General features: G+C 37.1%; 1 protein-coding gene and 1 long non-coding RNA gene across 2 annotated transcripts in view; both read right to left on the bottom strand.

The window, feature by feature from the left end:
• Positions 1-1,363: 1,363 nt before the first annotated feature.
• Positions 1,364-2,704, bottom strand: LOC132110923 (uncharacterized). The gene is made up of 2 exons (XR_009424693.1): positions 2,481-2,704; positions 1,364-2,080 (listed from the first exon to the last, which is right to left on the bottom strand). It is a non-coding gene; the product is annotated as an uncharacterized LOC132110923 (long non-coding RNA).
• Positions 2,705-2,896: 192 nt separating this feature from the next.
• Positions 2,897-12,047, bottom strand: part of LOC132110917 (endothelial PAS domain-containing protein 1-like) — a 34,423-nt gene continuing 25,272 nt past the window's right edge. The window contains exons 8-16 of the mRNA XM_059518022.1: positions 8,987-9,134; positions 8,430-8,638; positions 8,171-8,349; positions 7,948-8,061; positions 6,696-7,159; positions 6,489-6,585; positions 5,547-5,652; positions 5,110-5,226; positions 2,897-5,020 (exon numbers count right to left, since the gene is read on the bottom strand). Of these exons, the coding sequence (XP_059374005.1) occupies positions 4,869-5,020; positions 5,110-5,226; positions 5,547-5,652; positions 6,489-6,585; positions 6,696-7,159; positions 7,948-8,061; positions 8,171-8,349; positions 8,430-8,638; positions 8,987-9,134 (1,586 nt within the window). The 3' untranslated portion in view covers positions 2,897-4,868. The remainder of the gene's footprint in view (positions 5,021-5,109; positions 5,227-5,546; positions 5,653-6,488; positions 6,586-6,695; positions 7,160-7,947; positions 8,062-8,170; positions 8,350-8,429; positions 8,639-8,986; positions 9,135-12,047) is intronic.

A 12,047-nucleotide genomic window follows, 5' to 3' on the forward strand; every position in this document is an offset into this window, starting at 1 on the left:
GGATCCAGCAAGGGTCCAGTGATGTCCTTCAGGTGGGCCAGCACCAGTTTTTCAAATGACTTCATGACTACAGACGTTAGAGCCACAGGCCTGTAGTCATTTAGTCCTGTAATTTTGGATTTCTTTGGGATGGGGATGATGGTGGAGCGTTTGAAGCATGAAGGGACTTCGCACAGCTCCAGCGATCTGTTGAAGATCTTTGTGAAGATGGGGGCCAGCTGGTCAGCACAGGATTTCAGACAGGCTGGTGTAACACAATCTGGGCCTGGTGCTTTTTTCCTTTTCTGCTTCCTGAAGACCTGGCGCACCGCATCCTCGCTGATCTGTATTGCAGGTGTGGGGGAGAGGGGGGATGCAGGAGGTGTGAATGGTGAGAGCGCTTGATTGGAGAGGTGTTCAGGGTGGGTTGCAGGAGTTGTGAGTGGTGTGAACAGTTGTTTGGAGAGGCATTCAGGGTTGGTTGCAGGAGTTGTGAATGGTGAGAGCGGTTGATTGGAGAGGTGATCAGGATGGGTTGCAGGAGCTGTTAATGGTGTGAACGGTTGTGTGGAGAGGCATTCAGGGTTGGTTGCAGGAGCTGTGAATGGTGTGAACGTTTGTTTGCAACAGGTTTCTACATCATTAAAACATGTATAAATGTTGCAGTCGGCTCACAGTTGAGTCTTTTTTAAAAAGATGGATTATGAAATGGATACTTTTTGATATTACATGATGAGGCGCATTTGTCGTTATTGTCGGCTAAAACTACAGCTATCAAAATAGTTTTCATGAATTGAAATAAAGAAATGAAATTTAGTAAAAAATAAAATGAAATAAGTGAAAGCAAAACTAAATACACATAATAAAACAAAAGCATGCACATAACAAAATTACTAAAACAAACTAAAATTAAAATGTACAAATAATTCTAAATATGAAACCGTATATAAATAGTACTAAAATAACACTGATTACTGAGTAACTACAGTGACTGGGGACTGCAAAAGGTTTCCAAACTATATTAATGTTTGTTGTTTTAACATTGATAATAGATGTATCTATTGTACATTGGTATCTTGTAAAAGCTTAAACTATGATGTACTTAATATTTCTGGTAAACATTTTTACACTTAAAGCTGTGAAATCAATTAAATCTCTCTTATGAATGGAGTAAACATGGTAAAATCACTATAAAACACGAGTGATACTAAACTGCGAGTATTACCATGTTTTTGTACTTTTACTATGGAAAGACCCTGCCTTGGAGTACCATGGTATTACCATCTGATACCATCACTGTACCATGGCACTGGCACTGAAAGATTAAACAGATGGCACACAAGTAATATTTCTGCTATGAATGAAAACAAAGAGATAATCAACAGAAGATTGATACGCTTTAATAAGATATCAGTGCAGAGATACAACTTATTGGGTAACATTTCCCATACAGTAATGTCAACAATAATCATAATAATATCAATATACATTTAGCATATTAAAATATGTACGTAATTGCTTTTCTGTTTTATAAAAAAAATGCCTATTTTCTGTATTTATGTAATGTTGTCTTTAAAGTTGAAGAAATCCACAAAACCATGCAGTGGAGCACATAAGAGCAGATCCATCTAAAGTTCTGGGCTCTCTGTCTGGGGAAAGACCTTCAGAGTATTAGATACACAGACATACATGAACAAAACTTTCTGCACATTCAGATGCACAACTCTCACGGTAACATCTTCATATGGCTGCAAGCACTGCTTTAAGAAAGATACAGGTTCACCATTTCCTCCTTTGGCATTAATATCTGAACATTCAAGTAATATGTACGGGACTGCATTGCTTTATGGCTTTGTGTTAGCTATTTAATGGTCAGTGACCTAGATTTGCTTGTTTTAAGGCACCTGTAAGAATTTAAATATCGGATTATTGCCATTTACTAAAACCGAAACTGTTAAAAAGCATGTGCACATTGAGTCTAGATGTATCTGGCTTATTTAAGGGACTATGCAGAATTTCCCCCAACAACAATAAAGTTCTCCCTAGATGTAAAGAATGATCTTAAAGATGTGCATGTGTTATATGACTAGCGGTCTCTCTCCTACTCTCATATTGTGTCTACTGTGAATGTCTATCACTGCAGCAGATAGGAGTGTCAATCTATGCGAGGCTTGAGCATTCAGATGTCTGTGTGATGTAGTTTGAAATATGTGTATACACACACACACACACACACACACACACACACTCAAACATACATAGACACGCACACACACACACACACACACACACACACACACACACACACACACACACACACACACACACACACACACACACACACACACACACACACACACACACACACACACACACACACACACACACACACACACACACACACACACACAATTCTGCACATTTTCCCCCTTAAATACTCATTCAGTTTTTTGTAATTACCATTACTCTCAATGATAAGTACATTAGATGCTCATTGTAACAATTTTTTTCTTTTTCTTTTTTAAGTACAAATTAATCAGTATAAATTTAAATAACTACTAAAAATCGCATGCTTTTTTTTTCAATTTTGGGGGTAACTGTAATGCAAATAATGCAATAAAATCTTCATAGTGCTGAAAACGGGCACAATTGTCTTATAATCCTGTGACGTATTATATTGATTATTTCTTTGGAGTGAAATATGACCTGGACACATTTTGTGACATTCTTTCCTATGCCGAATTAGCTTTGCTTAGTTTGCTTAGCACAGCCACTCTCTCCGATCCCATCTCACACAGCAGATCCACCATAAAGCAACACATCTCCAGTCCTCGATCAAAACACACTTTGAGCACTTTAAAAACTGGAGTGTGTGCCAAACCTCATCTTTGTACCTTTAAATCATAGCAATGTGTCATTCTGTTTATTTTTATCACTAGGGGTTTAGATTTACATTCAAATTTAACAGAAGATCTAAAGAGCGAATATGTTTTGAAGCAGAAGAGTCATCATCATCATGCACAGTTCTCGCTCCATTACTACATATTGCCACAGTCATAACTAATAGCCTTAAGAAATAATTTAGATGCTTTATGATTCAACTTTAAAGACAACCTCAGTCAGGGAACTTAAAATAAAAAGAGCTAATGTTATTATATTCATATGGGTATTCATATGGTCAGGCGGCATGAAGCACCATCTTTAAACAATGCAAGAAATCACTAAAATTAAACTCATTTTAAGGATCCAATATGCTACATAACATGTCTAAAACTCATTTGTTTTATTAAAAAAAAAATAAAAATAAAAATAAAAAATTGAACCAACTGTACTGGCCTGCCAATAATCGTAATATGCATTTTTGAATGCATAGAAAAAAATGCAGAAAACAAAAAAGTCACCAAGAAAGAGCACAGGACACCAGCACTGCAGCCTTGATAAGGACTCTGATTCACATCTACTGAGTAGACAAGACAAAGTACCAGGACAAATAAATGCTTAACTTTATCATCAAAGTAGAAATCTATTGTAGAAATCTTAGAGCATCTTCCTTTAAATATGTATGTTTACAGCTAAATAGACAAAAATATAGGTTTTTAAAGTGGTCTCCACAATAAGGCAATAAACATAGATCAGAGAAATATAGTATTTCCACTAATCGAACAAAGAAAGGCACACAAAAAAACGAACACTGAAAGTGGTCAGTGAGGATAAGGCATAAAGACCCCATGAAACGGCTCGCCAGCAGTTTTCTGTCCTTTATTTTCCTATTTCCTGGTGAAAATATTAAAGGATGACTATAATGACTGCAGAGAGGAGGACATTTTCATCCCAGAAATTGATTTAACAAATATTAAAACATGAAATATTTTAAAATGATAACATTTTAAAGTGTGGGACAAATTTGGTTAACTTTGAGGAGTACACTAGCACAGTGGTTGCCAGCATACGTGTAATTAAACAATGCATAATTACATTTTAAAAAATCACGAAAACTAATTTGTGTGCAATGTAATTTTATTGTATTTTATATAGACTATTCTATTCATTATAAACTGAATATCTTACCTTATACATTACTGAATTTAGTAGAATTGAATTGTATTTAATTCTTATATATCATAGAACACTATATCCCTAAAGCACAGTAACTAGGGTCACTGTATCAGGAGTCTCCAAACTTGGTTCTGCAGGGCCGGTGTCCTGCAGACTTTAGCTAGTTTTATATTATACCAGGTAGATTTTTGTGAAATCTGGCAACTCTGGACTCAGAGCGAATGTGTTTGTGCGAGTGGAGAGACAGCAGCATGTGTATGAAGATGGGCTCTTGTTAATATTGTTAATAAAGCACACAACTGAACTACACACAGCTTGGGAACCGCTGCATCAGCATACAGATGAGCTCAAAACTGGCCCTTTTGATTTCATGGGGTCTTTAGTGATGTGTCAGAGGTAGGAAAGTTAGATCAAATGAAAGAAATTAGAACATTTCAAAACAAGTAGCTTACAGTAGTTTTTTTTCTTCTTCCTTTTTTTCTCGTTTGACATTGATAGAGAAAAATAGGAGAATATGCAGAAAACAGCTTTGCTGAAACGATCTGACAAGCAGAGAAACACAACGCAACATTTAAACTCCTCCAAAACACTTAAATTCATGCAGAAACGTTCTTTTAACTAAAAAAATAGTACATGTATATAATTTATGAAGATGTAGACAATAAAAATAGAATCAAAGCTACATTTGTCATGTATGCTCTCAGGTAGATATGACTATGAGAGGGGGTTTGTGGGATGTGCCGAAGCTGGGATGCTTATTGTCAGGATGGTGGCTATGAGATGAGCGTTAGGGTCAGGGGGAAGTGGGACTGCATTTCTGTGGTGAAACCGGTCTAAGTGGCCTGGTCTAATGCTCTTAGGAGGTCACTGCCCTGCAGCAAATGAAGACTGCCTTGCAACGGGACGTTGACCTCGCAGTCGTAACGCGTCAGTTCAGGCAGAGAGTAGGTCTCGAAGGAGGGCCCTATGAGACGACTCGCGATTCCTGCAAACACAAGCGGTTCTGAGAATCAGCAGCCACATAGCATGACGTATGTAAGAGCAGATGTGAGCCTGTGTCGGTTCAGAGCTCACCATTCATTTTAGAGGAAGGCTGCATGTTGAACTGTCTGAAGTTACAGCACTGATTCCCCGAATACTGGGTCTTCCTGTGCTGGTGGTCCATGCCTCCATCGTGGGCCATGTCTTTGTCTAGATAGAAATACATTTGATTCACAATTGGTGCTGGTTTTGTCTGCAATACATCTGCTAAAAAAAGGTTTTGAGGATTTTTTTAAACCATGAACCAAACCGACCAGCTACAAGGTGAATCACAACTTTACAAACTTTGATTTAAAGCAAAAACCTATCTGAGGTACAAGAGTGCGAACAACTACAAGTAGTCTGACAGAATGAGGAGACGTCATTTATAGTGATTCATGGGAGTTGTTCTTTCGATTCTCTGACTGGTGGAGATTTCTCTCCAGATTCATGGCTGATGTGCTACTAATAATCTGTTTTCAGTGTGGTACCTGACAAAGCGCTAGTGCTGAGTGATTTCCTGTCCATGACGGCACAGCTCTCATTTCGAAGTCTCTTCCACATTGGGTGTTGTGATTTTGTGGAGGACGTCTCACTCTAAAACACAACAGATAGCACGCAGTGACTACAAGACATGCTGTTTAAACACAAAAATCACCCAATAGAAAAATGTCAAACTAAAAAAACTAAAATCTTTGGATACACTTGATTTAATTTATAAAGGTATTTATTTATTTATTTTTTAAGTTCCCATACTTTTTGGTATGGATTTATTATCATTCTAAACTGAATAAAAAATATTAGTACTAAAAATAATACAAACAAAAAAATGTGTAGTATTCAAACTTTTGACTGGAAGTGTGTGCATTTGAAAAACTAAGTTTGCCATGTCATTTTATTTATTTAAATAGATCATTATTTGCAGGACAGTTAGCCAGTTAATTTACAAATTCTCTCCCCTTCTATCTTTTTTTTTTTTTTTACTTACTGCATTTTAATAAAAATAAATACTGAAATACAACTACCTTTATAAGCGTACTCTATTATAATGACAGAAATATTATCACCAACCTAATGGTAAAGACAATTTTAGAGGGGAAAAATGCTAAACAAAACAGCATAAAAAAGAACCTAACCAATTTTCTTTGTAAATACAACTAATATTTATTTATTAATGTTTCGATGAATAATTTATTGCATTATACACTACTTTTTTAAATATTTTTGATAGTCTCTTTTGATCACCAAGGCTGCATATATTCGACCAAAAATACAGGAAATACAGTAATACTGTGAAATATTATTACAATTCAAAATACGGTTGTCCATTTTAATATATTTTAAAATGTAATTTATTCCTGTGTCACAAAGTTGTATTTTCAGCATCATTGCTCAGATATTTTAAAAACATTTAAAGTTAAATATGAACGAACCATTGTCATCTGTGTGAACGAACGCTTGAAATTGTTAGCGAGAGCAAGTCGAGCTGGACTTATATCTCTGTAGTTCAGCACAAAGTTCTCCATGGGCCTGTGAAACAGACGCAGGTGTCATTTAATGCAAATGTAAAGACAGCAGCATGTCAAATGTTATTTTATAAGACCGAACCAAGAGAAACACCCTGTAATATGCGGAATTACCTTTGCAAATAAGATGCCATTCGATTTGCTGGCACAGTTTGGCAAGAGCGTTTTGCAGCTAAAGGATCCATCATCCCAGCCTTGCTGTGTAACGGAGGATCAGGCGGCCACTGTAGTTTCTGACGGCCTCCCATAGAGGACAGCGGGGTGCTGGCGGGATCATGGTAGGGAGGCATCTGTATGGGGCCCCTGCTGTAGGGTACAGATGGCCAGGACTCCACAGAGCCTCCACTGACGCTCTGCTTGTCCCCTCCTGAACTCATGTTGGGCTGGAAGTGGGCTGCTGAAGGGGAACTCAAGGGCTGGAAGAGGCTTGTGATGTTGCTGAAGCTCTGCTGGTTGGTTCCCAGGGCCCCGATCTCAGATGACGGCTCCTCCGGGCAGATGGGATTGAGCTGGAAGTCCTCACCATCCATGGGGATGTAGGGAGCCAGAGTCTCCAAGTCCAGATCACTCAAGTCAGTCTGGAAGGTCATGGGGAGAGGTCAAAGGTCAGAACAGATTTTATAACACCTGACTGTGTTTTTAACTAATCAAATGTGGACATTAAAAGGATCATGAGGAATCAATATTTCTCTGGAAGATAAAAGACCTTTTGAACAGTATTTTTTTTTCTTCCAAAAAAAACAAAACAAAACAAAAAAACACTGTTTTTGAAACAAGCCATAAATCAAACAAATAAAACAGAAAACAAAGCACAAAATAAACCCAAACAAACCAAAACACTCAAATGTGTCTAAAAGGAACTTGATTAGATAAAAAAGAAATAATAATAATAGAAATAATAATCTAATAAAATCAAAACAAGAATTTTGTTTAAAAGATAAAAAAAAATAAAACTTTAATTTGTTTAAAAATGTGTTTGCTCAAAAGATGTTTGCATTCACTTTGACTGGTGTCAATGGTCTTCCTAACAATCTTATCATACCAAATCATACAAATACTTATCATACAAATACAAATTTATGTTTTAAATGGATGAGTTGGACTCGGCCGAGGAAAGGCAGATAACAAATGCACTGCATATATGGGAACTCCTTCAAAGTACCTTCAGAACAGTTTAAATATTCAGGCAATTAAAAAAATAATAACAATATGATATCATCCTTTTCAAATTACATATTTAAATGTTTCTTAGAAATTTTAGCCAGCTATAATCTGAGTGACGTATTTCCATTTAAATGTTAAAGAGTACTGCATACTTCATATTAAACAAAGCATAATTAATATTACAGGTTGAATATTGGTTAACCTCTTGGTTGCAGGAAGTCTTTGTCTCTTGTGTGTCCAAGGAAAATAGTTTCTCAGTCAGCTCCACCTTCAGGTCATTGTCCACTGAGGTGTAGTAATCATCAGGGCTGCTGGGCTGTTCAACATATAACATACTCTATGATGACATACTGTACAGTAATCAAAGTTCACATGCAGACACAACATGTGGCTATGGGAAGATTATTGGTCTTATTTCTGTTTACCGTAGAGCAGCTGCTGAGGCTGGGAGTTGAGCTGCTGGGAGGCGAAGCCTGAGGCACAGAGAAAGTGGCGGCCATCTTGGCAATGTCTCCAGCATAACTCGTCTTGTGGCAATCATGAACAGAGTGAGAGACAGCAGACACTTTACTGTACATCGGGTGCTTCTCATACTGGGAGTTACCTGAAAGAAAGAGGAAAGAGTTGAGCAGATGAAGATTTGTATTGTAGGTAACCATCTGTGTGGTTGAAGACTGTTCTCACCAAAGTCAAGAGAGATGATGGTGTCACCAGGTGTAGGTGCCAGCTGGGTGAGATCTTCAGGCTCCTCTTTGAGTTTGGTGAAGAGCATTTCTCCTGGCTCGCTGTCCAAGCCACCTTTGCATGGACTGAAGAAACGGTTCAAGTGCTGAGGCTTGAACAGAGACTCAGTCTGGTCCGTAGAGAAGATCATGGACTTCTCCTCGACGTCACTAAGAAAAGAGAGCACAAACTAAGACTGACAGCCTCTCGTGTCACTGTATAAACAACACTGTAGTGTAACAGTAAAGTCACAAGCATGCGCATTACACCGAGCCATGCCTCAAAAGAGCAGTGTGAACATTCATCAACTTTTCCCCTTTGTGTTCCACAGAAATAATAATGGCATACAGCTTCGAAAACGAGTACATTTTTTTGGATGAACTATCCTTTTTAAGTTGTATTTTTTGTCTTTTATTGGATTACAAGCGTCGATGAGCAGAGAACAGAAAGTTCTAGTCTGCAGATGCAGTACAAACATCACATCACAAGCTTTGTCACCTTTCATTTTTTTGCCTTACCTCAGCACGTAGTTCACGCACACAATGCACTGGGGCTGGGAGTTGCGACTGTTGTAGATGACGGTACCCTGGGTCTCCACCCACACATAGCCCCCGGTCTTAGCCAACATCCTGTACTGAGCGCTCACCGCCTGGCCTTTAGTGCACACTAGTGAGGGAAGAGGAGAATATAGCACAACATGAGAACACATGCATTTCCTAAAACTAACTTTTGTACAGACGTTTTGATTTAATGTCTGGTCCAAATGTTTTCTCAGGCATTAGACATGTTGGTTTGAGGATCTCTAAGAGGGTCTTGGGTAGCTATAACATCAACCGGGACAGACAGCCGGACCCATCAAGGGAAAGCTAACATAAGCAACAGGACAAACAGAGAGACGCAGACAATGAGGGATTGCTGATCTGAGTTTTGACAGTCTGTCTCCATGGCACGTTCGCCCTGGACTCGGTCCAGATCTGCCGTGGGAAAGCACTGGTTCTGGGTCATGCGGTTCATCCCTGGCCTGTGCATGCGCTGCTCTGCAGGACGGCCACGTTGCCGTAGAAAGCCTTGGGATTTTATTGACACAGTCGTAAAGGAAGTCGCATAGAAAGCCAGAGGTTCCAAGAGGAGGCCAGCAAGCTCGGTCCTTCCTAAATATCACCTAACAATTTAAATAAAACATCTTGTTGTTGAGCTGTTGAAAAAATATCCATGTAGTGAAATGGCTTTCTCCTCCTTACGAATGGTTTTTAAAAATAGCAAAATGATTGTTTTTTTTTATATATATACATCCACTACAGTTCAAAAGTTAAGGGTCTGTAAGAAGTTTTTAAAGAAGATCATTAAGGCTACATTTATTTGAAACCGTAAAGAAAAAGAAAAAAAAAACAGTAATATTGTGATATATTTTTGCAATTCAAATGAACGGTTTTTGTATTTGAATATATTTTAAAATGTAATTTATTCCTGTGATGCAAAGCTGAATTTTCAGCATCGTTCCTCCAGTCTTCAGTGTCACATGATCTTCAGAAATCATTCTAATACGCTGATTTGATGCTCAAGAAACATTTCTTAGGATTCTTTTATAAACCGAAAGTTCAAAAGAACAGCATTTATTTGAAATTTACATTTTTTTGTAAAATGATAAATATCTTTACTGTCACATTTGATAAATTGAATGCATTCTTACTGATTAAAACTATCAAGACTATTTTGAAGACTATTCAGATGACTTTATTGTCTGCCCATAGCTGAGCTTTCATTGATTCTGCTATTTTTCCTGTTTATGTCTGTGAAGTTGCTTTGGCACAGTCTGTATTATATGTGCTATAAAGGAAACTTGAGTTGGCATGCTTGTTATTTTAATTTATGAAACAATAGATATATGTTGCCAACAGAGCAGGTTCATACTGCCTGTTTGTTTTATGTTCCTATTTAATTGATTTTCTTTGCCTTTTTTGCTTTTGTGATATTTTATGATGGAAAACAATAGAAAAAGTTTACAGAAGAGATGTAACCAGGTGCAAGTTTTGTAATAAAACGAACTGCATAACAACGTTTCCCTCATCAGTGAGTGGACTGGGAAACAGAAAATTCAAAACTGATTAGAAAAGAAATGGACAAATAAGCGGAAACTCACAACTGTCACGTGGCAGCTCCACTCTCAACAAGCCTAATCCAGATCAACACTTTTTTTTTATTCTCCTCTACACACTGTAAGACTTTAATTACATGTTAACGTCCCAGTGGACAGAAGCCTATCCACATCCAGCAATCTGGGACACCTGGCCCAGCGGAGGAGCACCGTAGCTGTGTTCTTATCTCCTCTGTCACCCCTAATGGGGTTCAAGATGTCCTAAAGGCTGCTCCGCTCATTCAGTCCAATAAGGCTCTTTTGAATCGTATTCATATCTCAAACATGCATGTGAAATGCAATTTGTTTCAATGGGGTGTGGGGGCTAGAGACCTCTGTATATAGAGTACACACATATTACTTAATCCAATCTAATTGTAGTTCTGTTTTTGTTTTTTTCCAGTAAGAAATTCCCATACTTTTTATTATAAGTTTATTATCATTCTGAACTGTGGAAATAGTATTAATACTTTTTTTTAGAAACAAATTTATGATGATAAAAAAAAATCAAAATCCAAAAGATTTTCTTTGTACATTATTTGTTTATATATTTTGTAATAATTTATAATTATTTAATAATGTTTAGATTAATAATTCACTACAATATACACAATCGTTCAAAAGCTTGAGGTTTTTGAAATAAGTCTCTTATGCTCATAAAGGCTGTTTATTTGATTAAATTACAGTAAAACAGTAATATGAAATATTATTACAATTTAAGTCAAAAAAATGTAATAAATGAAATAAAATGTATTTTATTCCTGTGATGCAAAGCTGAATTTATCATCATCATTACACCAGTATTATCAATGTTGAAAACAGTTGATTAATATTTTTTTGAAAACTATGACACAAATATTTGAAATATAATTTTTTAACATCATACTGTAAATGTCTTTACTGTCACTTTTGATCAATTAAATGCATGCTTGCTGAATAAAAAGTACTAATCTCTAAGTACTAAATATTAAAAAAGTACTAATTTCTGACTTGTAAAAAAAAGTGTGGGCCATTCCGTTATCATTAGTATTATTATTTTAAAAAGAGCTTCTGGACACCTATTTCAGTAATATCTGTGATGTAGAAGGAACAGTTTACGCATGCAATTCTGAATAAACTGCTTTTCACCAAAAGGTTTAATTAGACAAAGCACATTGAACAGGATTCAGAGTATTATTATGAAACCACTGGGAAAAGAGGTCAGCAGCTTTATGCATTCTGAAAGAAAGCAAGTGCAAAAGTGTCCTTGTGTGTCTGCGTATCTGTGTATACATACAGACTGTTGCTGTGAAGTAGCAGATATCAGATCGCAGTTACACTCCGAGCGCGTGTTGAAGGGTTGAAACAGTAAACCTTGGGAACGCAGGCCTCACCACCTGTGCTGACCTGATCCACTGCTCTTTCTCAGAAGAGGATCACACTCTCTAATCCTCGTCCCCATCAAG

This window comes from Carassius carassius, chromosome 30 (genome assembly GCF_963082965.1).
Source record: "Carassius carassius chromosome 30, fCarCar2.1, whole genome shotgun sequence".
Lineage (NCBI taxonomy): Eukaryota > Metazoa > Chordata > Actinopteri > Cypriniformes > Cyprinidae > Carassius > Carassius carassius.